The following is a 27,385-nucleotide window of genomic DNA, read 5'->3' on the forward strand; positions in this document are numbered from 1 at the left end:
GGTTAGCAAGATATTCAGACTTGTTTCTTCCCTGGCAATATGCCACACATTTATTTTTATGTATTTCATGTAATTCGATAGAAACATTAAACTGACAAAATAATAAAATAAAAGTAATGACTATTTATTCATTTCATGTTGACAATATCTGTGTATTGTTTGTTATTGCAACATCTGTTGCAGCCTAGTCGAATAACTCATGTGCAGTCCCTTCTCAAAGTTTTAGTTTTCCTCATGCTAAGGATTTTGAGCTTTTCCTTGCCCTTGTGTCGGTTTTAGATCAGGGGATGGTGTAATAATAGTCTGTAATTTGCAATAATCTGTGCAGCCCTTTTAGACTCTTTGTGATTAAGGGCGTCACAAATAAACATGATTTGACCTGAATGGTCAATCCTGAATACATTCCATGCAAGCCATGAGTGGTTCCTTTTGCTTTCTCACATTCTCAATACTCCGCCAATCCCTGTGTTTTTACTCTTACCCTGTTGCTACGTTTACATTCCATCAAGAACGTGGCTTTGACGTGATGACGTGGCAGATCAAGTAATTCTTTGATTCCTAATGGAATCGGTAAACTTGCCCCCGCCAAAGAAGTCAAAGTGAAAAGGAGAAGATAAACAGAACAAAGGGTTGGGGGAAAAGGGGAAGTTAAGATATTGCACCTTAATTGGCAGTGGGATTAAATGTTGATGCTTTGGAAGGGTTGAACATTATCAAATCATTATAGGGAAGTTTACCATTGATTGACATCACAGCCAGTAAATGACACAAGTACATAATTTCCTGGTTTGAATACATTTAATCATTTACTCAGTAGTATTCAACAGAGACTACCAGTTGAAAATATTTAGTGAGACAGAGACCGAACCTTAAATTTAAAGCACAAAACTTAAACTTTCCATTAGAGTAGTTTTGGCGATTTCAAATACTTATAAATTCACCCAAAAATGTGATTTTCATTAAAGGTCAACATTTCCTCCCAGGTTCTAACACTTAAAGTACTTCATAGGAAAACTGAAATAAGAAAAAAAGGCAAAATTTAAAGCTTTTTTGTGTTTGGTTGTTTAAAAATTATAAGTAAAAAAATAAGTTATGTTGATCCAACATATATTGAGTCATGCAAATAATATGCTGCAATCTAACAGTCATCTTGATCCCCTTGTGTACGTGTCGTCGCTTGTGAGTCATACACATCTTCGGGAGTTTGGCCAAAAGCGGCGCCGGTCCTCCTGAGCAGGAAAACTCCAGCGTGTAAACCACCGACATTGACCCAAACAGTGTGCAGCTTCCTCCACAGTCCTCCCATTCTGAACAAAGCCTGCACGGAACATAAATCACAGTGAAGAACAATATTGTGGACACACCATCAGAAGCGTGTTGAGAAATGCCCGCAATTGATGATGACATCATTTTTAATCGAAAAGCTCGCGTCAACACATAATTGGTCTTTTTGCTCCAGATTTAAAGGTCACGAGACAAGTGGAGGCTCTCGAGTCCAATGTCTTTCATGGTGCACAATTAAGATTGCATCCTTCCTAAGAGATTAAGTATGTATTGTATACTTTTCTTTATAAACGTTTTTTTTTTTTAGTTTTGAGGGAGGAATCAATTAGGGAAAATTGTTTAATGATAAGTATGATCACAAGTAGTGTTTCAAAAGGTATCTAAAACCAAAAAAATGTAATATTTCCTCATTTCCGTCCTGACTTTTGAAAACAGACCCTTGACGGACTCCACCAGCTAATATTCATATGACTTGAATTGCTGATCTATTTGAGAAAATATTTTACACACTGGTGAGCAATTTCCTGTATTCCATGTTGGAGTAGCTTTTGAGGTAGTATATTGATGTATTGTATCAAAAGCTTTCATCTATGAAAATACCAACGGAATATAGCTGGTTGTCTATCGTATGCATTATATCTTCTACAAGATCAATTAATGTCAGAGCCTGAAAATTATTTTCTCCGAAGCCATACAGACCTTCATTAAATAATTATTCTAGTTTAATGAAGCTTTTCAGACAACTTACAACCAACTATTTCAGAATCTTTAATAATTGACGAAGAATTGATATTAGGCGATAATCCGTGAACAAGGTGACTATCTCCGTTTTTAGATATACTTTCATAAATTCAGGAAATAATCCAATGGCAAAAATAAATGAAATATGTATGTTAGAGGGCTTGCAATATTTTCAATTACTTGTTTTAAATAGTCATGTCAAGGGGGTTTACAATCAGTAAATTTTTTTACTTGAATTATTTTATTAAACTGAAATGTATCATATTTTGGACATATTCAAGCAAACATTTTAAAATTAATAAAAATACAAATCATTTCATGTAGTAAATGGTCTGCCATATAAGAGCAGCAGCAGCAGAGAGGTTTTCCTCTTATTTAATAATCCGTAACTATCCAATAACAATGAACTCTTGTTTATCTTGGGGCTTACGTTCCAAAATCGCTTGATTTCTTTTTTTACAATTATTATCCAATTAAAAACTCTATTATAAATGAAAATCAAAGAGCAATCCCCTTTTACAGACCCAAGCATTTGTTTAACAAAGAACGTACTGAACACTGTACATTTGAACATTTATTGATTTATCTCTTTTACCACTACCTTTTCTCTTTTGGGCTGTTTAGCCAATCAGAATGCAGAGCACGATCCCTGATGAAATCCGTGTAAAAGCGAGACCGTGAAAGTTGAACCGCATCACTGTATTTTGTTAATGAGATAGTCATTTGAAATATAAAACATTAAAAAAAAAAAGTGCCAGCATCTGCATCAACATAGCCACTAAACAGAGTCTGTGACGTCAGTCCACTTATGCAAGCAGCTGCGTTGCAGACACTACTAACTGCTAATGCTAGCTTCTGTGTCGGTATGAATAGCAAATAATGCTAGCAGCTACAGTAAAATATTAATCTAAACACACAGCAAATTTAGTTAACGAAATATTCATACAATACTATACAACAGGGGCGTCCAAAATGATGAGATTAAAAAAGCAAAATGTTGGCTCAGTTTTATTATAGCTGTCAGTAATCTTTAATTGTTAACAGGCACAAAATAAGTTTCATTGATTTAAAAATCCCTATTTCATTAAAAAAGTTAAAGTCAAAGACTATATTTCCTGCGCACAATACATCATGCCTTGTACACATTCCCTAGCACAGCTTTCAGCCATTGCTGAAAACTTTTGTTGGATAGCCACTTCTCATTAAATGTACACTTTCCCATAGTCCAAAGTAAACGTCTCTGTCCGAAATTGCTATGTGTATTGTGGGTAGACCGAAGACATATGTCTGCGCTAAAAACCCAACTGAAACCATATCACCGTTTTGATCGTTCCGTTGTGGTCATGCGATGTTGCCAAAAAAAGTGAATCAGTGAATTAATAATAAAAATAAAATTGATAAGTATTACTAAATCTTTTTAGTTCAAACAAATATAAATCTTATTCATATGTTCACATTTAGGACTTTCAAAAATTGGATTTAAGACATCTCATCTCATCTCATTAGCCGTACCGCTTATCCTCATTAGGGTCGCGGGGGGGCTGGAGCCCATCCCAGCCATCTCCGGGCAGTGGGCAGGGGACACCCTGAACTGGTTGCCAGCCAATCGCAGGGCACACAGGGACAGACAACTCATTCGCTCATTCACACCTAGGGACAATTTGGACCGGCCAATTCACCTGAAATGCATGTTTTTGGAACGTGGGAGGAAACCGGAGTGCCCGGAGGAAACCCACGCAGGCACGGGGAGAACATACAAACTCCGCACAGGAAGTCTGGAGCTGGATTTGAACCCACGACAGGTTCCCATGACATGAACTGTGCCGCACAAGCGCTAACCACTGCGCCGCCGTGCTGCCCTGATTTAAGACATTTTAATGCCAATTAAGGGCTCATTTTTAGAAAAATTAATTCAATACCTTTAAAGACTTCTCAAGGATCCGTAGGACACTGCTAAAGGTGCTGTTTGTAACTTCAAAATAGTCTATTTGCTGATGCCATTTTCTGGCTGAAATCATCAACTCAGCTCCTTTGGTATGCAAGTCAAATTCTAAACTTCCATTTTAGTCTTTGAGGGGGGTTTGGGTTGGAATTTGGACTGTATTTGAAACAGTCCTTTTCTTACAGTCACCATTTTTATCCTGGGATTTAAAAAACAAAAAAAAAATACCCTAAACGACCAGGTAAGTGATTTATCTCTGTCCCAACCCCCGCACCTATCTTCTCTTATCTTATCATTGGTGATTCGGCCACGAAGCTATTAGTCTGGAGGAAAGGAAGCGGGGTATGAGGAGGAGTGGCAAGTGATTTTAATCTTGTGCTAGTTGTTTACTTTCATTCTGTGATGAAAATTGTGAAAGTAAGGAAAGGACTTTTAAATACAGTCCAAATGCCAACACAAACACCCAAAAAGATGAAAAAAAGAAGAGTTTTGTTGAGCTCATCTAAAAACGATACGTACAAGCACGCGCCACCCAAAGAGCTTGTCATGCAAAAAACACTTTTGCAATTTAAGTTTATCCTGTGTAAACATGAATGGATGAATGAGACACTCGCTGTGCTTATGGAGTAAGATGGAGAATCAGCGGGGGAAATGTCTAAAAAAAAAACTAACCCATTGTGCTACGATTAAGAAAGTCCTTTGCAGACTCTGAACGCAGCTGTAAATCTCAATCAACTAGCGATGCAGTCAATATTAGTTAAGGTTGTATCAACATGCAGCAAAAATCCTTACAAACAAATGCTTAGAATCTTTTTAACATGTAATGTTGGCTGATTGAATATTTTAGTGTAGCAACTGGTGACTAATCATGGTCGGGTGCGTCTTTCCCTTAACCACTAGGGTCGTCATTTCCTATAGTGTGTCTTGGGCAAATACAGGCTGAGGGCAACCATCCCTTCTCCAGGCCAACAAATATTTCTACATGGTCTCGAATCGGAGACTTTTTGCGGGTGAGTCAAATGTGTTAAAAAACAGTGCTATGAAAACACTAATATGTCGGTATATTTTTCCTTATATGATGTCAGTTTTCTTTGATATTTTTTTTTTTCAAATGGAAAAAAAAAGATTATTTTTTTTGGGCTGTTAATGCCTGCAGCGAGTTTCTTTCTTAAACTTGCGCATGCGGCTTTTCATCAGGTACACTCTGTAGTCCAGAATTTACGTCAGTCAATGACACGGCAGTAAATGTGGTAGCAAATCACTGTCAAATTTCTATTTCAGAAGTCAATTAATTCTGCGTCAACAACATCTGAGATGTGAGCACTTTCCTGGGAAATTCAGCGGCTCCCTTGAAAGGACTTTTCAGGTGCGCTTGTGACAGGGACAGATGGATGCGCCTCACTCCATGCCTTCAGCTATCACTGCTGTAGAATTTCCCACAGGAGGTTGTTCAGATTTCAGTTCCAAATCCCATTTTTGTTCTGATTTACATATCGGTCACTTCCTTCATGGGATGTCATGCGTGATAAAATGAACCCATAGTCTCTCCGTTTGGTGTGGGCAGCGTACAGTGGTATCTCTCCATAAGAGCCTAATTTGTTTGAGGATCGAGCTCAAACCTCGAATTGTTCGTGTAATGAGAAAATCTTTCTGATATAAAATAATTCAAAAATAATTCAAAAGAGTGAGGGAGATCACATACCAGTCAACTAATACATTTACCCCCATATTTTATAGTTTTTTTCCCAATTCAAATTGTGTACGCCATAAAACAAAGAAAGGCATTTAGCAGATTTTTTGTCTGTAGTAGTTTGCATTAGCAAACTGGACGGGCTGATGCTGGCAGTGAGCAGTCAAGAGCAGTGAACAGTCTCAAGCGGTATCTTCTGAGACTGCTCGTGAACTGTTATTTCCTTTCATATAGCAAGTTATTTTGTTGCAAATAAAACTCGTACAGCGAAATTCTCGTGTTTAGAGGTGCTCGTATAAAGAGATACCAATGTATTTTGAAGAGGCACATTAGACAAAACAAGACTATTCCATTGATGGGCATGCTTCTTTAAAAAAGTTTTTAGTTATACTTACTACTTCAAAAAAGTAACTGAGTCAGTAACTGAATTACTCTACAGTAAAAGTAACTAGATACCAGGGGGGGGGGATTTTTTAAGGGTTATTGTTCTATTTTCTTTATTAACTATCCATAATCCGTTATCGGTCAGTTCATAATACGCTACAAAGCCAAGGAGCCGGGACACTTACTCTCAGCCAAAAGGCCGAGCTAAGGTCCTAGCCTCAATGCCTTGCTGCGATCACTGCGAATGCACCGTTCCCGGAGGTACTGCAATACCAGGGAAAGTAACTATTTGTGGTACTATAAAGTTGTATGTCAAAGAATTTGAAATTTTCTGAGCAAATATGAAACACCGCGGTGACGTCTTACTTGAAGAGTTGGGGATTCTGACTATTTTTAGAGAACCGTTTTACATTACAAATTATTATGTAACGTCATGCACGGAATTAATTCAAAGGGGAAAACTAAAGCAAAAAAGACAAAAATGGAAAAAAGAAAAAAATAACAAAAGAAAAGAGATAAGAAAAAGAATAAACTTCTTCTAAGAACCCATTAACACAAACACAGGGAATATAATTGAAAAATTTTAAAATCTCAAAGAAAAAAAAACAGGATAAAACACAAAACAATGTCAACCTTTTTATGCTTAACAAATATAAAGTCAACAACACAGAATTGCCTAAAAATGAATATTGACCAATCATAGGAGAAAAAAAGGCATCTTGGAGGGAACCAGCAGTTAATTGGTGGGGATCCGTTTCCCTTGGTTCACTTCCAAAAACCAGCTCATAGAGACGATTCGTTGGGTGCTGTCAAAACTCAGCCGTCGTTCGCCTTTTCTTTCTTCGCTTTGGTAAATACTGTATTCGTGGTTAATGTAAATGGTCTGAATTTATATTGCACTTTTCAAGTCAATGAAGTCCTCCAAAAGCGCTTTACAATGTGCTTCAAAGCTACCCATTCACACACACACACACAGATAGCGGCGTAAGCCATACAAGGCAACTACCTGCTCACCGGTGGCATTAGTGATTCAGTGTCCTGTCCAAAAAGACTTTGACATACAACACTGAGGAGCCGGAAATCGAACCCGCGACCTATTGATCCCAAGACGAGCGTTTTCCCTTCTGAGCTACTGCTGTGGCTTTAGTTTTTGTTGTCATGATATGATATGTTGTTATCTAATTTGCTTTTGTGACATATTAGAGGCTCTTTGTCCGGCAAATAACTTTTACGGTCGGTGTATTTTTCCCTCTCTCTTAGTTTTCAGTATATATTTATATTATTTATAGATTTAAATGAATAAATATACTGATCTAAAAACTGATGTGCTGTTCCAAAAGGCGAGAAGAGCTTTAAAGAAATATGAAACTTTACCCTCTAACTATATGATAGCCGCTATTTTGAATGGTTACATGATCCGATATTTGTGACGTACAACAACTCAAAGGAGAGTATAAAACCGCGCCGCTGAAAACCGCGTCAGGTGTCCCAAAAAGGACAAGCCGGCGTTGGCATTCTGCAGCCGAAGTAACAATAACGGCGTTGTAACGGCAGAAGTAGTACAGTCATTAGTTAGATTACCCTGTTACAGAAAAAATAGCACCCTTACATATCTGCATCATTTATAACAGCGTTATTCCCAACACAGCACAATTCTCCGTGACTGGGACGATACCTTGGAAAAGCACTTTTTGTCCTGTGTCAACAGCACGGCCTTCCCCGAGGCAGGCCTGCACACGCGTGCCATTTCTCGCAGGCAGGAAGGGTAAAGGTCCCAGTTCTTCTTTCTGGAGCCCATCCTACAAAAGTAAACATTGTTAGCAGAAGCTTTTAACAAAAGGGAGTGCACACTAAGGAATGAAGGGTTGGGTAGCTATGCATTTTATGACAAATAAATTTATTTTCCCGAATGTTGGTGGCACATGTTGACAGAGCACAATAATTTAAAGTGTGGATTAGCAACTAAAGTGAAGAGCAGAAGCTACTTACGAAATAATTCCTTTTATTAATCACAGCGTTTTATGAACTAAGCAAGCATTTTTTTCTTAGCTTTAAAACATCAGGTAGTTTTATGTCCTTGTTGAATCAGAATGTTGAACCCAAGACACGAAATTAAGCTTCCAAAAAGTGTCGATTATTTTATCAAGGATTGGGCAAGTGATGATACAAGCCTTTCATATGCCAACTTGATGACATAAGGATCTGTTACTTTTTAGTGGGGATTTAACAATAAATAACCTGAAATTAAAGGATGATAAATTGATATCAATTAAATGTGCTACTAAGAAAAATATGTTGGGATTTTTTTGTTATATTTTGCAAAGGGAATGAATGTCCGACTACTCAAGAGCCGCTTACTGTTATTGATGCACAAAAAAGATAAAATAAAACATTTTTAATGTTTATCCCACAAAATTGAAAATGCTTCATTTAATTCCTGTATTGCAAATCATTACAGACGCTCCCCTACTTACGAAAAACGGTAGATATGAACATTTTTTTCGGGGAAAATATTCGGACATTGCTGTAAGTTAGATTTTGTATTGTGTGCACGTTTTTCCGAGTAGAGGACAGTACTATCGTGCTTCTTTCTGCCGTGTGGCGCTGTGAGAGGACACCTAGCATCCACCCCGAGGAAGAAATCCGGCTTCTACTTCTTAGTTCGTGTGTAAACATACTTCGTGTACTGTATCTCTAGCGCGCTAAGAACTTTGACGTTTTTATTGTTTAATATCCCGTGCATCCATTCAATATAGTTGGTGTAAAGTGTAAAGAAGAGGCGAGCAGTTTCTTTTGAAATGAAAGTAGAATAAGAAAGCTTGATGCGGTTGAGAAAATGGTTGGATCGCTTTTTTTCGCCTTCTTTCTACCACGGAAGAGGATGTCGCCTAACTCTTGAAGCCCATCTTCCACAACTAAGTTAAACTTGACTTTATTTATCTTTATAGAGCATATTATTTTATGTAATGTTTATTAAAAAATAAACATACTTGTACAAACCTTAAACATACAAAATATAGCACTGAAGCAATTTACAAACAAATTCAACTTACGAACGATCATCCGGAATCTCGTTCGTAAGTAGAGGAGCGTCTGTATTGATAAAATTATTCCGTTTTTAATATTGGACACCTGCAAAGGAGATTGCATTAGATGTCAGTTTGATACTTTGAATGCTACTCCGCACTGTTGTGTGTTTTTACCATTATGAACTGTTAACATCATTTTCACTATTGGCCAATCATGTTGCTGTTCTTTGGTTTTCCACACCCCTTAGGGTGGATCTGCTTTTGTAATGTAGATTTACTAAAAAGAAATAGCCTTTAGAACGGGCGAGAATTTCCGATCCGAGGGCCTGCTCTCCTGTTCTCTTTGCAATTTTAAAATCCATAGATGTCTTCTCTCCTTATTTTGAGTGTCTATTAAATTCAAAACGTATTAGTTATGCAAAAATAACACCGTAGGAAAGCTTAAATAATTTTACTTTGAGTACTGGAATGGCCAATGTGTAAAAAACGTAAAAACATGCAAAATCTTTTTTTCCAAGACGTTAAATATGGCTATTTGTCAATAATTTGAAACTTCAACAAATAAATAACCCACACAATGGGGCTAACCAATACTATCAAAGAAAACAGGGATATCTACCAAATTGTAACCAATGTTTTTAATCCAACCCAAATTTGATTAGTTTTTGCTCATGAAGGACAATGACAAACGCATCCTATTGATTAATCATTCATAAAAAAACAGTTGTCCATTAATTCGACCCAAAACCGTGCAAGTTATTTGACTCAATCTGGGTTATTTTTATTCAAGAATTTACTGTAAGAGTGTCTTCAAAGAGAACATACATCTTGTTTACCTTTTTCCAAAAGGCATGTCAGTGATGATGATGTCGACGGAGCTGGATCTCATCGGCAAACTGCACAAATCCCAGCGTACTGTGTCGATGGGAAGGCCAGGTGCCCTGTTTTCAAACATTCTTATTTTATGGTAAGTTAACAAAGGTGATGCAAGGTAACTTATTTATAACAGGCAAACAAATGACTTAGCGATACCCCAGTCCTGGGGGAGGATATAAAATGCTTGGCCTTATCTAGCCTTGAATATTTCACACACCAAGTCATTATGAGGTTCATTAACTACAAAGCCCAGCATGTTTACATGCTGCCTTTTCCCACTAAAATGCAAATTTAAAACGCAAACAAAAGCTTCTTTTAAAGCTTTACTCAAAACCCTGAGTATAAAAAAAGCTTTGATTGACATGGACAGTATAATAATAATAGCCCTACAACTGAAAAATGGACTGCAGTGACAAGATATTTCCATCCATCATGTTCAAATTGAAGTGAATAATGCTCACCAGCCCTTTTGTGCCCTCCTTTTCAGAATGTGACACACATTGTTGACCGTGCGGTTTACAGCCATATCATTGTTGTCCCCTGAAAGGTAAAACGAGGCTGGGAATTCTAAGGCCCCCTGGAAGGTACACACACAGAGATAAAAATCAGATTAACGTAAACACAAAAAAAGCTCTCAGTCCTGAGAAGTACAAAAAAAGTATTGTATATTCCGCAATACAAGGCGCACCAAAAAATAAGACGCACCCTCAAGAAATAGTACTTTGTCATATATCTTTTATTCATAAGGTTTCTTGGACTATAAGGCGCACGGAATTGAAACTATAATAAGAGCTAACATGCTCATACTCGTTATACTCTTATGGTATATACTGGTCATTCAATAAGTGGCACTGACCAAAATAAAAAAACAATGAATACAAAGGAAATGGAACTAGAGTTTTTTTTATTTGAACAATTTTATTGACACTATTAACAGCAAATAAACAATGTGAGGTTTGAACATTTTTTCTCGACAATCTTAACAGCAATTAAGCATATTCACAATTTCTTTATATCTGACAATATGACATTTTAACAATTTTTTCGACATTTTTAACAGCAATTAAACACACAATTTCATGCAACTAGAGTACTGCCAGAGAACGCGCCAACACTTTCACCACTAGACCATCTGTGTTGCATACAAAAAGACATCAGAGCTTATTTAATGAATACCTGGTTTTTACTCACGGTGACAGAAAAACTGATTTGTATAGTGCAGTCTAATAGGTTATCAAGTCTCTCTTCCTTATCTGTATGTAAATCACATTGCAGTCTAATATGTATACGTACGTAAAAGTGCTTTCATCAAATTTTGACTTTGTTTTCTTCATTCTCCAACATTTGTTGGTGAAGAAGTTGAGAGACTGTTTAATCAATCAGAATCCACTATGCAAATCAGTGTTCCTGGCACTGTGAGTAATAATAGTGTGACAATCAGATAAGCTCCAATACCTTGCATTTCATCAATTGTGGTTTAGCGGTTGAGTGTTGACGTTCTAACCACCACTACCTGGTTTTCATTCCGATTGCATACAATGTTCTGCAAGCTTTCATTCATTATCTGCACTGCTTATCCTCAGTATGGTTGTGTGGGCTGGAGCCCAACCAAGCTATCCTTGGACAGTGGGCAGGGGATACCCTGAACCTGTTGCCAACCAGTTGCAGGGCACTAAGGCGCACTGGGTTATAAGGCGCACTTTCAAATTTCTGGCCAAATTTGGGTCTTTAGGTGCGCCATAAAATCCTGGAAAATACAGCATGTTTTTATCCCCCCCCTCCAAGCGGCATTCTTACCTCTAAGGGAATTGCTCCAGTTCCACACATTGGATCAAGTATAATATCAGAAGGCTGAGGTTTACACAGCCTGTCAGCACAAAATCAGGTATGAATACAGGTGACAAAAGAACAGCCCTTAGGCAATTTACAAGCTAAATCAAGTATTTTCACACCCATGAATCAGCGGGTTTAAAAACATAAACCTCTATTACCCAAAATACATGAACGTACCTGAGGTTTATAATTTTTTAGTGCCATTATCTTGTCTCTACGTGAAATATTAGGTAATGATAGATAACAATCCCTTTATGAAAGACAACTTAAACTGGAAAATGAGTAGTCAGTCACTGACAGGTATCTTCTGCTCTCTTGTGGAAAAAAGTGTCATTACACCATTAGTGCCAATTTTTGCAATTTTATATTCTTAGTTGCTCACACCCTAAACCATTGTTTTTAAAATAAATTCAACTTGTTAGTGTGAGTTCAGTTCGACTCTCAAAGAATAAAATAATCCAGCAAATTTACTCATTCAGTGCCATAACGTATAAATGTTTTCAGAAGCATTGTCCCTGAGTGCAAAGACGTAAAAAGTTTTTTTTGTTTCATTAAAAAACTATTCTAAAGGCTTTGGCACTACTGATCTGTAAATAATAAGCCTCTGGAATTAATTTCACTATGATAAATCAGCAATAGATGACAGGAATGGCTTTGATCAGGTCTTTGTCAACACATTGGGGAGCCCCCACTTCCTCTTGGGTTTTTGCTTTCTCTATCCAGCGATTGAGAGTGTGTGGGCAGCCCCCAACTGAACAAAATCGTGTGATATATAATATATAATATATACATACATATATACATTTATACATATATAAAATCTAAAAAGTGAAACTTCTGCTTGGAATATTTTCACTAAAATCTATTTTTCTCAGAAGCTGTCAGAAACTTGGTCAACGGTTGTAAAGTAAGCAATGGTAAAAAGCTAAAAACATTTTTTGTCCTAATGAAAGATGAGGGTTCAAGCTTTGATATGTCCTATGCCTAATAATCAAAATGGCATAAATTGGCTGGCACCCGCACTTCCCATTTGAGAGAAACGTCTGGCATTGAATCAGCATGTCTGGCATGTGATGTGAAAAACGGATTGTACCTGAGCATTCCATAGCACAACGTTGACCTCAGAGTTGTGGGTCCAAAGTGACTGATGTTCCTCCTGTGAAGACTCTCTTCGGTCAGTGCGATGCCGATCACCATTTCGTTATCGTGTATATTTAATAGAACCTACAAAGAAGGTGTTGGATTAGTAATAAATCATATCAACTGGTATACTTGAATGACATTTTTATTTTCATTATAAAAAAGAATCGCTCACAATAAACTACCTTACATTCAGTTCTGGGTTAAACCAGTTATTCTTTTAATGATACATTTATAACAGTAGTTGTAGTTAGCAGTGGTAGGGAATTAGTATGCACAACAATTAGTCTGCAACACACACAGCTTTCCTAAAAATTACATGCTTTATGTAAATAAATAAAACCAGCCAAAATATCACTGTGTTTCGAAATTTCACGGTGTGATTAAATTTAACGGCCCCGAAAACAAATCAGTTCTGCCCTACTTTTAAGTTCCTTTTTAGTTGCAGAATATCCACATATGATAAGTTTGATGCCATTTGTTCAACTGCGGCAAATGAGACATTTTTAGAAAGGCCTTTTATTGACACTAATATAAAATCTATTGGTATTGTTGAAGCGTTATTAATATGTGCCTGCAATGTAGATCTGATTGTGTACTTTGTACAATTGATGAATCCATGATAATTATTGGATCAATATTTAACTGTGCTAAGCACTGAGCCGCAGTGCCGCACTGCCACCTTGAGCCAAGCCCTAATATTCTGAACGGACACCAAGTCATTATGAAATGAATTATGTTGTAAAAAACTGAATCACAATACAGAAAAGTGTAATATTGAAACTGTGAAATAAGCTTCGTTAGTGACGTCAAACAAATGTCAAGCCCTCATATCCTAAAGAGATATTAATTGTGTATTCGCTTATGTGTGTTTCTTAATGTGGATCTGTGTCTTCGAAATCTCACACTTGTTTGGGGGTCTCTCGACATAGTATATGTTTCGAGGGACAGCCGTGAAGACACAAGAGAAGAGATAGGTGATAACACGAAACAGTGCATGCAGAGAAGAGAAATGTTGAAAAGAGTACGTTTAAAAAAACATCTATAAAAAGCAGAAAGTTTTGGGAAAAAGTCCAAATTCGAGCAGTCAAACATTGTGACTGGACAAGTGTTACGGTGTGATAAAAGTCTTAAGTATAAGAAAAATAGATAAAAAATGGCTGAGTGTAACAATTGGGCAGGAGATTTGAAAGACGATTCATTTGGAGAAAAATATACTTAAGTTGTGTTAATGATTTAGTTACAGAGCACGAAAAAGGATTTGGACGGGAGTATGCATGCTCTGCAAATAGGGGAGAAAAAACTGGCCCATGTAAAAACAAAAAAAGGCAAGTCATGTTTATTTGTGACGCCCTTAATCACAAAGAGTCTCAAAGGGCTGCACAGACCAGACCACAGCTTATAGCAAACCACAGACTATTATCACACCATCCCCTGATCTAAAACTGACATGAGGGCAAGGAAAAACTCAAAACCTTAGCACTAAGAAAATGAAAAAATAATACACAGATATTGTCATTGTGAAAAATATAGGTTATTCATATGCTATAAGTAAAACGTAATGGAATAAATACTTTGTAAAAGCTACAGGAAAATAGTGTTTATCATGGCTGATCCCTTCGTTTTTTTCCTTCCCTCTTCAAACTACCGTCATTCCATTTACGCACATCCTTCCTTCCTTCCCTCCAAAACTTCATTCCCTCGCTTCCATCTGTCCTCCCTCGCTCATTCCCCATTTCCCTCCTTTCTTCGTTTCCTAATCAAATATACCACATTTGTAAATTTCTTTCCATATAATGTAATTAGTTTGGGCTCTCTAAACCCCTATTGTTGAACTTGTTTGGGTTAGTTATTGTTAAGATGGGTTTCTAATACAAACAAGTGGGGGTTATCTAAAAATAGTAAGCAAATAAAACACAAAACGTAAATATTCTAAAAATGGAATAGTTGCTGTATCCTGGTGGGAATTTTTCTTCTTCTCAGGACAGGACAAGTTTAAGATTCAATGTTAAGAAAAAAAGAAGTGTGCCTGGAAAATTTAGTCAAAATGATCCGTCCCAAACTCACAATTTAATATGAACTAGTATGAGTGAAGAATCATGTAATAAGTAGATCAACCCTTCAACTATTAGAAGTTAAAGGACCATGGCATATGTTGCTATGGATTGAGATCAGGTTTTTGGCCATCTTTCAAAAATTTGACATTCATCGTCAATCACTTTTAGACAAATTACAAGATATCTGGAATTATATCCATCTTATAGAATGGCTTTGGTAAGTACACACGATATTTATAAATACATGATGATCAAGTGATGTGCGAGGGTGCAGCACCTAATGGCTCTCCAGATAGTTTTACATTTCATACCCTTTTCTCATTTACTTTCCCTTACAATGCACTTTCCTTTTTCTTCCAAGAACATTGCACTATTATTATAGCTTAGGCCATTTTTTTCCCAGCCTTCTATTCTGATCGTTTCCTCCAAGCTTCCACGGGTCTAAGTCTGCGAGCATTACTTGGAACATAAGTAAGCAACATCAATTCTGCATGTGGCAACCATATCATAATCAAAAATGTCGACCTTAGATCAAATACAGTTACATTTTGCTGAGGCCCCGGCAATGCAAAAATATTTTTTCACATTTTAATGAATTGACTAATTTACTATTGGAAAGATTGCACTACCCACAACTAAATAAACACTTGTTACGTAAAGGAAATTTACCTATTGTGACGTTGGGTAATACTTTAATATGTGATACTGATGAAATATTCTGGAAGCTATTGACAGTCCACCATTGGACTCTCACTGCTTTTTATAAGTTCCATAATAATCATCTGCAACTAAGCAATTGTCCTTTTTTGTTTCAGTTTTTTTTACCCCAACAAAACAGGTATTGACCCAGAACAGGGGTCATGTGTGTGTGTAATATAATATATATATATATATATATATATATATATATATGTGTGTATGTGTGTTTACAGAATGTCTGGAGCCGTTAAAAATTACAAGCCTTATGAGGAAGGAAACACATACTGTATCTATATCTATATTTGTGAATAAATGTTAAGATTGTTTGTGTCATGTTTGCACTCCTACAGAAACCAAACAATTTTTTATTTTCAAACATTTTGAAAAAGTGCACGGGAACCACAAGAGAAGCGCCAAATAGACGCATGTGGCTCCAGGGCCGCTGGTTGCCGACCCCCAACCCAGGACAAATATGCTTACCTCAATGTCAAACTTGGTCATGTCTGCTTTCCACTGGAAGAACTCCTGCACAGCGCCACCAAAATCTCTGGCCGCCTCATTAGAGGAAAAACTGTGCTTCATGCCAGCCCGGTTGCATGTTACACGGAACTTAAAGATTTTAGCCTTCGGTCCTGCATCCTCGGGGTCCTGCGTGGTGGTGTCAGTGTCCGGTCCCTCTTCATTTTTGTCTGAGTCATCAACTACAAGTGTTTCCTCTGCTTGTTCCTGCGACTCGGCGTCAATTACAGTTGTGTCGCCTACTTCATTGCCCGGTTTGACTTTAGCGCCACTGCCTCCTTTACGTTGACTTTTTCTCTTTCTGAAAGTGCGGTTAAGTTTCCACACCTCCAGAGCGTTGGTCCAAGAAAGCTTGGAGGCGAGTTCCTGAAGCTCTGACAGCGTTTCCTCCTGGGGGAAAAAAAAGAGAAGAGCTGAGTGGTAGAAGTGGGTGGATCAATTCAAATATCAAATTATCATTAATAAGTAAGTACTTGAATCAGATTGATAATATTTTCCTGGGATCAACTCTTCACTACTCCTCCACTACTTTCTTCAAAGCGCCATTTAGTGTAGATAGCGCAGCCTCGGCAACTCTTGAAGTTTGTGACTGGGAGTGTGACTGACAGGCACACTTTTAGCAACCCTCTCTACCTGGTCTGCTCCTGCAGCCTGCCTGCCATGTACAAAACAGGGCCAAATCTATGGTCCCACCACCAGACATTTAAATAAAATAATGAAGGGTGGGGGAAAACATGATGGGTGAGAAGCAGGACGCGTGTGCTGCAACTGCAAGTGACAATTAGTATTGAACACTGGAGTGCACCCCCCCCCCCCCCTTTTTTTTTTAACAACTGACTGTTTAGCATTGGAAGATTACCCAACAATGACGTCTATCCGATCCAAAACGTCTGGCCGCGGCAAATGGGGGCTGTAGCTAGCTGAAAATGACAGCATGGAACCCGTCGAGGCATTGACTACAGAACTTTTTCACTCCGTCATCGGATCCCTGAAGTACAACATATTGGATAAGATCGACTCAGCAGTCCGAAATGTCAACGCTGAAAGGGACATCCAAGAAAGCAGACAAAGAAGCACAAGAGAGACTGGATGGACACAGAACCACGCTAGCTGAACTGGAGCTAAACGCAACCAACAAAGATGAACGGATCACCGCACTCGAAGCTAGCATAGACTTGTTGCTGGACAAGGTGAACTACCTTGATGCAGAGGTGGGTAGTAACGAGTTACATTTACTCCGGTACATTTACTCCATTACATTCACTTGAGTAAGTTTTGGGATATTTTGTACTTTTGGGAGTATTTTAAACCAATATACTTTTTACTTGAGAAGATCTGTGAAGAAGAAACGGTACTCTTACAGCTTTTATTTAGCATAATGTTACTAAATAACTTAAATCCAATCTATGTAAGTACGAACATTTTTCAGAGTTTGCTTTTTTTCTCGGCAGTGAGAGCCACTGTGCTGCCCAAGCCCCGCCCCATCTAAAGGGGCAGAGTTACATGATCGACCAAGTAGTTCTAAGGCAAAAAGAAAAATAACAGCACAGAAATCAAACTTAACTGTATTTGATTAATCATTCATAAAAACTGTATTTATGTGATTGTATTCACTTTCCCTTCAAAGGGTTGCTATTTTATTTTTTCTGAATGCATGCTAAGTTCCATTGCACTCTTTTTCTTAGCCAGATAAGAGGCATCATACGCACTTTTTCCCAATCCTCAAAATAGAAATGACATCAAACATTGGATTTCTTTATTGCATTTTTTGAATTTTATCAAAACAATTAAACATTGCCTAATTCATTAATAAACATGAGGTGGTATCATACAAAAGAGTAGTCACATCAGTCTCCACAAGAATTTAGTCTATATGAAATAAAGCTAATATTGCTAATGTAGATACATACAGCATGTGTTGCATTCATTATAAGGCTTAATTTTTTGCGTCTCCTGACAAATTTGTTTTTGTTCTTTTTGGTCCAATGTGGTTATTTCAACATTTTGGGGTGTCAACCCCTGGGAGCTATCCCAGGGGTGTTCAGTCTGCAAAGCCTATTAAAAAAGAACTTGGGCTTTAAATGTGCTAAGTGTGCTTAATTTATTTATTTTTTACTATTATAATTGCATTGCTTATTAAAGTACTTTAATTTGCCTTGATTATTCTAATCTATTGTTAATTTAAATGTAATTTATTGTTGATCAGATGGATTTTGATGACTTGATGATCTGATTGAATAGTTGTTCAATGTGGCTGGGGAAGGAGGAGACTTCAACAAAGCCAAATGTCACTTACTTGCCTACTACACTCCCCTATTTCAAACTCTCATGCATCCTTCTACAAAAAAACACTTGTGTTAAAACAACACTCCAAATTTGGAACCAATTCTTCCATCACTTTGGTCCTCAGGCAATGCTTTCTCTACACCAATAACATCAAACCTTAGCTTTTAACCGTCCAGTGATGACAATGCTTTTGCTTTCTAGTAAATAGGGCTATCAGCAGGCTTGAAAATCTTTATATCGACAATGTCCTAGCAACCTTTAAGCAAATTATGGCAAAATAAAGCATATCTCACAATAACTTTTCTTAGATTCCTCTAAATCCTCATGTTTGCCCACAATATGAACACCTGCTTTTGTAGAGTATTTGTATTTTTTCGTTACATAGCTGCCGTTTTGGTTCGATTCTCTTGGCTTTTGTTCTGAAACAGTTGTAATAAAAATATTTATATTAGTTATGTATACCCTGCAATGTTCATGACATTTCCAGGAAAAAAGTATTGATTTCGGATTGCTATCGATCAATACTACCGTGTATAGACTTGGATCGGATTGACACCAAAATTCCCCATATTGCCAACCTCCTTAGTGGCAATACAGAATTGAACCAAACTCATATTATGTATCGTATTTAGAACTTTATAGCATAATTGTACTGCTTCTTGCACGCGAGTCCTACCTTTGATTCTTTAAATTGGTACTGATCATATTCATCCACAACCACAAACAGGTTGTCCACCGACCTCAGCTGGTGAACCTAGGGGATTAAATGATTCACAATGATCATTTAGTGATATCATGGTGGCAACAATATTTCCATAATGAGCGGCTAACTTACTTGGAAGAGCTTGTCTGTTGTAATGGTAAAGTAAATCCGACCACGGTCTTTGCTTATGCGCGCTTCCACGCCAATCTTCTCGTAGACCTCTTCTGCAGCTGTGTGTTCGAAGCCTGTGGGTACAGTCGCCCCGATGGTGACGCTTATGATGGGGCCCACCTCAACAGGCCCATCTTCTGGGGAGATCATGTCTGGTGGTCTCCTGAGAGAAAAAAAATCAGGGAAAGATTAGGATTCCTCAGCAGTAAACTATGAAGTTATTTAGTACTTTTTTATCAGTGTTGGCAGTTAAAGACGCTCCCCTACTTACGACCATTCAACTGATGTAAAACGATAGACACGAACCTTTTTTCGGGATGTCGAAAAATATCCGCACAATGCTGTAAGTTACATTTTGTATTGTGTACACCTTTGTCCGAGTACAGGACAGTACTGTAGTGCTTCTTTCCACTGTTACCGGCGTGTGGTGGCGCTGTGAGAGGTCACCCCACATCCACTCCTAAGAAGAAATACGGTTTCTACTTCCTAGTTCGTGTTCGCGTGTAAACATACTGCGAGTACTGAATTTCCAGCGCGCTAAGAACTTTGACATTTTGATTGTTAATCGTGAACCCATTCAATATGGTTGGTGTAAAGTGTAAAGAATAGGTGAGCAGTTTCTTTTGAAATGAAAGTGGAATAAGAAAACTTGATGAGGTTGAGAAAATTGTAGGAACGCTTTTTTCCGGCCACTTTCTACCAGGGAGGACCTCTTGAAGCGCATCTTCCAAGAGTAAGTTAGACTTACCTTTATTTATATTTATAGAGCATATTTGTGAAATTTTTATTTTTTAGTCCAAAACACTACAGGTTTCTTATACAAGCCCTAAACAAACTTATACAAACCTTAAACATACCAAACATAGCACTGAAGCAACTTACAAACATATTCAACTTACAAACGATCGTCCGGAACCTATCTCGTTCGTAAGTAGGGCAGCGTCTAGAACGCGTTACAAAGGAACACATTTCTGGAATGGAATTAATTTTCTTGGTAACGAGTGCGGTTTATGCGATTTTTAATAACATTTTGTAACCCAACATTCATTACTACGTGGTGCGTTACTCCGCTACTCTTTAAAAAGCCATCACAAATTAAAATGTCTAATGTATGTTTTCTTTGACTGTTACTCCATCGCTCACGGAGTAATTTCCAACTCGCAATCCACCAGCAACACAACGCTGAATAGTATTGGAGTGTGGACGTGTCTATATCAACCTACAAAATACGGCTACAGTTAGAGTGGTGCCATTTAGAGCACAATTGCATAATTTCTCCACACTGATATTCTCCCTATGGTCTATGTATATATATATATATATATATATATATATATGCATCTAAGCAGTATTTACAACAATAAAATACTGAAATCAGGGGGTCAGATTATGTGCGCATATAAGGTTGTGTGTCACCAGTGGCGAATGGTTGGTAGAGGGTGGGGAGGGGCGAAGCTCATACAGGGACAACAAAATCAATGGGGCATATGTGACCACAGAATCCACAGTAAAAGAGTGTTGAATTCCAGTCTTTTTATTTGTAAAATTATTTCTGCAATACACCAGGCTATGAGAAAGGAGAAAATCTCTAGGACATTACCTAGAATTGAAGAAGGAAATCCTCGAGTGGTTTGAAGCACTAAGACAAAACTCATCTGGAGTGTCTAGGCGGGTTAGTTTGCAAACTCTCCAGATTGCACAGGCCAGGAAATATGAAATATTTACCGCTTCCACAGGTTGTAGAGGCTTTTTTTCTATGATATGGCTATTTTTATGCAGTTTCAATGTGAGTATATATGGTAATTTGAAAACATATAGTAACGTGTTTCTTTAGGGTGTCTGTAATACCCCTCCTCAATGAAGTAACTAGTCACGGTAACAAATTACTTTTTTTTCAGTAACACACTCAACCTTATTTATTAATTAAGTTTTTGTAAAAGTATCCTGTATTTTTGGCGGCACCTTGATTTTAACTAAAGAACACAAATCTGTTAAAGAGAAAAGCCTGAGTAAAAAAAAAAGAACAGCTGTAAAACCCAACCCAGAAATTTGAGTGTTTAATCGTTTCTGTCACAAGAACTTTCGCTTGGAGTGTGTTTGGAAATTGTAGAACTATTACAAATATTTTAAGTGGTCTTAATAGATCAAGGATTTTGATTTTGTATTACACCTTCATTAAAGCCCCCAATGGTCAAACTGACCTTGAGATGACGTGCTTGCAGAATGAGAGTATATGACTGAAACAAAATAACAAAATCTACAAATTAAAACAACACATAATTGTGGTTAAATGAATGTTTATTGCCATTATACAAAAGTATAATCCATCCACCCACCCTGTGGACCATATGTTCAAGGTTTACTGGTCCTCTGGGCACCACTCCCTGTGGTGTACCTTGGGTAAGTACAGTCTGGCAGCGCCCATCCCTCTCCAGGCTGTTTTTTTTGGTTGGGCTTGGCTCCCCCTAAAATAGGTTTTAGATCAGGGGGATAGTGTAATCATAGTCTGTGGTTTGCAATAATCTGTGGTCTTTGCAGCCCTTTGAGACTCCTTGTGATTAAGGACATCACTAATAAACATGACTTGACTTGATTTTGCGTTTGCATATCGTGCGAATGTTTATGTTTCCAGGACGGACTGACAGTTCCTTTCCTCATAGAATAAAATATTCTAGCATATGTTTCTTACTCTTTTTCGGGCATGTTAAGTCAACATTCTTATTAATTTTGACTCTTGTTTCGTTTCTTTTTCTCATGTTCGAAATAAAGTTTTTAATTCGTTTATTCAATATTGCAATGATTGATAGCATTTCACTGACGCACATTTTTCCATTTATGTAGCAGCTTAATAGTAATGACTAGACTGCTATTGCTAGCTTTGGCTCGCTGAAGGAATTCTTCTCACGTAAATGAGGACACCTCCTGAAAAAGACGTTTACCTCACTAAAAAGCGTGTCAGGAAATGTAATTTACTGGCGTGATTCGTCAATGCTTCAAAATAATATTTAAAGCTTGTTGCTATTATGTTGCAGGCAAACTTACCAACTGGTCGTTGTCAGTCATACACGAGGAAGCGTGTTAGATTGTCAGGTTAGAATTTTGAAGGAAAGGATGAAGATACGACTGGTCAAAGATCTTCACAACAAAATAAATTCGATGATGAAATGAAAATGATTCTCCATTGTTTATTTTTCTTGACATAAAATATTGTAATAGATTAAAGTTAAATTTACATTAATGTCCATATTTGGGTTGAGGTCCTATGATTATAAACTTGTAAATTCAAATGTTGTTTTATTTTGTAAAAAAAAAAGTGCGAATGCGGGAAGTGCAGTGTCTGAATACAACAAATGGCAAGTTCATGTATTATTAAGTTTTCATTGTGTATTTCTGCCAAGTGATCGACAGATGGCGATCAAATATACCTAATGCGATTCAAAAAAAGAAAACTACATACGGATTATACAATCGACACTAAAATATAGACAATTATCGGTTAATTTCATTCAATTTGCAGCCGTTTACCCTCACAAGCCCATCCCAGCAGATTTGGGGCAATTGGCAGAGGCTACCCTGGACTGATTGCCAGCTAGTTACAGAGCACTCAGAAAAAATAACCATTCATTCACAAACTCCTTCTTGGGAACAATTTTCATGATCTCGGCAAGAAGAAAACCCACTCAGGCACGGGGACAACATGCAAACTCTGCACAGCGAGGCTGGAATTCAAGAAATTCAAGATTTTTTTTTACTGTCGATAACGAAGAATGCTCAGGAAATTTTCTTTACAAACCCAGTCTACCATTGTTTATAAAATAGATTTTAAACAGGATACAAAAAGGTAAAATAAAATATGTCTACACAAGACACTCATTTGGTTTTAACCAGGTCTCACTAAGGCCAATTAGGTTAAGATTGTGATCACTAGTAAGGTCATTGACAAGTAAAACTTTGTAAGCTACTATTCTAATACTCAGAAGACCAAGCCTCAGCACTGTGGACCGAGCTGAACCCTTTACAGAATTTTGAACCTTAGTGGTACCCTCCACAAGATTTTGCTGCCAGTCACAGATCTTGTTCCTTGAATGGCGGCAGGTGTAGCCGGGATTCCAAGGCACAGGAATATTGTTGACAGGTGGAGTAATGAATAACAGTAGAAAATAATTTTATTTCTTCTTCTTCATCACCTAACAAGGGGGAATTAGAAGTTAGGAGCACAGAGGAAGATCAGGCTGTGTGGTGCAGGCAATAAAATACTCTAAACTACAAAAACTATGTGAATTGCATAAATCTAGCATAGCGCTAGTTAGCTCTAGCATTACAGTATATACTCCCAGGGTTGGGTAGGGTTACTTTAACTTGATTACTTTCAATTACTTTTGGATTACTCCAATACCAAATATGCTAATAAAAGACAAAATAGACTAAATATGAATAAAATTATGATTCACAACACGTGGTAAGCTTTCTCTCCTGTCTTTGATCTCTTTGATCTCCGGCAAAACTAAAAAGAAAATGCGACAGAAACAAAATGAAAATAAATCCAAACAGCTTGCCAACATCATTTTTGCCGTTCCATGTGTTCCGTTACTCCCCAAGCCTGCACAAAATGTAGTAATTTTATTCATATTTAGTTTCTTTTGTCTTTTATTAGCATATTTGGTATTGGAGTAATCCAAAAGTAATTGAAAGTAAACAAGTTAAAGTAACCCTACCCAACCCTCTATACTCCACACCCGTGGTTAAAGGCTCACTTGTGACCTGTCCTGCACTAGTGTACACTGTCATGGAAGGCTTAAACAGTAATCTATGTTTTTAGAAAGAGTGGAAAAATTTCAACATATTACCTATTGTTTTCCTTGAACGATTTTCTCTATATTTTGTGTACTGTTACCCCAATGCTGAATCTATTGCACCCTGGTCATCCTAAAAGGAGGATTACCACTTTTGAGGCCCCTTCTCAAGGTTTCTTTTTTCCTCACGCTGAGGTTTTGAGTTTTTCCTTGCCTGCATGTTGGTTTGCAGTCAGGCGATGGTGTAATTGTTAATCCAGTGCAGTCCTTTGAGACATCTTAGGGCTATACAAATAGATGTGACTTGACTTGACAAGAAGGAAAAGACCATGTGCATATATATATATATATATATATATATATATATATATATATATATATATATATATATATATATATATATATATATATATATATATATATACATATATATATATATATATATATTATAGAGGGGCAGTGGTTAGCGCGTGTGCGGCACAGTTCTAAGGTCTATCTGGATTTGAATCTGTACGGCTTCAAATCCAGATACCGGACTTCCTGTGCGGAGTTTTTATGTTCTCCCCGTGCTTGCGTGGGTTTCCTCCGGGCACTCCGGTTTCCTCCCACATTCCAAAGACGTGCATTTCAGGTGGATTGGCCGGTCCAAATTGTCCCTAGGTGTGAATGAGCGAGCGAGTTGTCTGTCCCTGTGTGCCCTGCGATTGGCTGGCAACCAGTTCAGGGTGTCCCCTGCCCACTGCCCGATGATTGCTGGGATGGGCTCCGGCACCCCCGCGACCCTACTGAGGATAAGCGTTGCAGCTAATGAGATGAGATGAGATATATTCTGTTTTGAATTGAACCCATGACCTCTGAACTTTGGGGCAGACATGCTAATCAATCTCCACCGAGACATTTTTGCATGTAAGACATTAGAAGACATTTATTGTTCTATGCACAAAATCAATGCATCAAAGACATGTTTTTCCTCCAATTACCTATTCTATTTGAAATCCTTTCTGAACCCAGCTTTTGTAAGGTCCTCTTAATATAAAAGTTAATCAATCATATTTTACTTTGGGAATTATTATCAGACCACAAACTATTCCATTGCATAATAACATTATCCACAGTTTTCTTCAGTGCTTCATTATTTGCTCCAACCTTTAAGAAGAAAAATCCCTGAGTAAGAAATCCAGCTGAGAGTAGAGGGGTGTGTAGATATTCTTGTAATATTGAAATGTCTCACTGCATATACCAGTATAGTCATAATGTTTTTTTCTAGTTATATCATTTTTTATTCTTTTAAATGATCACAATAATATTTTAATCAGGTTAGCCATTTATTGGTACTTATTATATATGAATGTGTCATGAACCGGAACAGGATCAGGACCCAAATGCGTGACGTTTCTCACACAAGCCTTTTATTTTACGGGAAATGGGGAGTCATGCAGGTTAGGCAGCAGTCTGGCGTGGAATGATAGGAAGCCAGAGGCCGACGAGTGGCTCAGGAGGTAGAGCGCTCGTCTTGGGATCAAGGGATCCCAGTTCGAATCCCGGCTCCTCCGTGTTACATGTCGAAGTGTCCTTGGGTAAGACACTGAACCCCTAAGACCCCCAATATGCAGGTTAGCGCCTTTCATGGCTGCACGGCCGCTATTGGGAAATGTGAAGCACACTGTAAAGCGCTTTGGGAAGTCTTGACTTGAAAAGCGCTATATAAATGCAGATCATTTCATTTCATTTCATTTCATACCAATTGCCCGAGCAGATATCGGACAGATGGGGTCGATACCGGACAGGACTGGACAGACAGGATTGATATCAAAACAGGATATCGAAAACAAACAGGACAAACTAGACTGAAACGACTCTGGAAACCGATATTAAACAACGGGACAGACAGGATTGATATCAAAACAGGATATAGAAATTAAACAGGACAAACTAGACAGGAATGAAACTGGAAACCAATATTAAACAGGACAAAATAAAAGGGAACAATACCGAACAGGAAATACCAACAGGAAACAGGACCAAGTCAATACCCACAACTTGCGGGGCAGAGGTTCGTTGACGGACTGACAAAGGAAGAGTGAGAGCACTGAGCTTAAATAGACGGAAAGCCAATCTGTCAATGAGTCCGCAGCTGGCGCCACACAGACAATTGGGCGCCATGGCAACCCTGATATGAATGTATTTATTTTCTTCTTTATTTCTTGTCTTATTCACATGTCACAACAGTATATCTGTTTATCTAGTCAATATACAGTCACTACATTGTTCTAATTGCTATTCTAATTTACTGTTGAGACATAGGCCTATTATTGAAGCACCTGCACGATTCAGTCTGGACTAAGTACCGTGTGAAGCTGGTGCCTTGTGAATTTTCCATTAACTTCACAGTTCTGCCCCTATTCTAAATAAATGATTGTCAGCCATTTTTGAAAATGCACTTATGTAACCATTACAGCTTTGTTCTGTACTCACAAGTCCAGAACATTTATTTTTACTCATTTGACCTTTTTATTGTAATAAAATAGTGTTGATAAACTGCTCAACTTCCACTCTAATTTCGTGAACCAGATGTTGATTCAAAAACGCAGAGGAAGACAAAGTCATCCTCAGTCAATCTAAAGTAAGTTCAGACCTGCATATGAAAAGTGTTCCATAATCATAAGCATTTTGTTAAAATAGACCCTAAAGCAATGTTTTGCATAATGAATTGAATTGGAAAACCTGTGCATATACCATAAATTGCATAAAGTAAAATATGAATCATTCTTCAAGGGGCGTTGCCACCCCTGAAGCCATGACACCATGTGAGATGTTGAGGGATGACTCAGTAAATCACAAGTCGAGGTATCATTGAAGGCAACAACGGCGGCTTGTCACTTCTCTTTGGATGCTTGTCTGGCACCCAGGTCAGTGATAACAAAAGCTATGACTCGGCGCCTGCTGTGACTTATTAAATCCAATGCCACTTAGCTCTGTTGTCATGGTGCGCCGACATCAATATAATCCACCAGACGTTTTAAAGGTTCACTCAAGGCTGTCACAATCTGAGATTATAATTCACATGTTCGTTACTTCTCATCTCGAACACTGTAATGTATTGCTTTTGCTTCTGGTCTCAGCGTGCCTTGCAATAAAATTTTGCAGCTGGTTCAAAATGCTGCAGTAAGATCTTTAACTAGGACCTTTTGAAACGTGACTCTATAGTTCTGTTAATAACATACAAAAGTTCTTGCAC

At 37.7% G+C, this 27,385-nt stretch overlaps 1 protein-coding gene across 1 annotated transcript; it reads right to left on the reverse strand.

The window, feature by feature from the left end:
• Positions 1–779: 779 nt before the first annotated feature.
• On the reverse strand, positions 780–22,482 carry thumpd3 (THUMP domain containing 3). The gene is made up of 10 exons (XM_088337176.1): positions 22,397–22,482; positions 19,316–19,517; positions 19,157–19,234; positions 16,156–16,584; positions 12,873–13,003; positions 11,744–11,813; positions 10,408–10,523; positions 9,907–10,011; positions 7,717–7,840; positions 780–1,318 (listed from the first exon to the last, which is right to left on the reverse strand). The coding sequence occupies exons 2-10, from the start codon at positions 19,502–19,504 to the stop codon at positions 1,139–1,141; spliced, it is 1,422 nt and encodes a 473-aa protein (XP_088193302.1). The 5' UTR covers positions 19,505–19,517; positions 22,397–22,482; the 3' UTR covers positions 780–1,138.
• Positions 22,483–27,385: the final 4,903 nt, after the last annotated feature.

This window comes from Urocampus carinirostris, chromosome 6 (assembly GCF_059441175.1).
Source record: "Urocampus carinirostris isolate Australia breed hairy pipefish chromosome 6, RoL_Ucar_1.0, whole genome shotgun sequence".
Lineage (NCBI taxonomy): Eukaryota > Metazoa > Chordata > Actinopteri > Syngnathiformes > Syngnathidae > Urocampus > Urocampus carinirostris.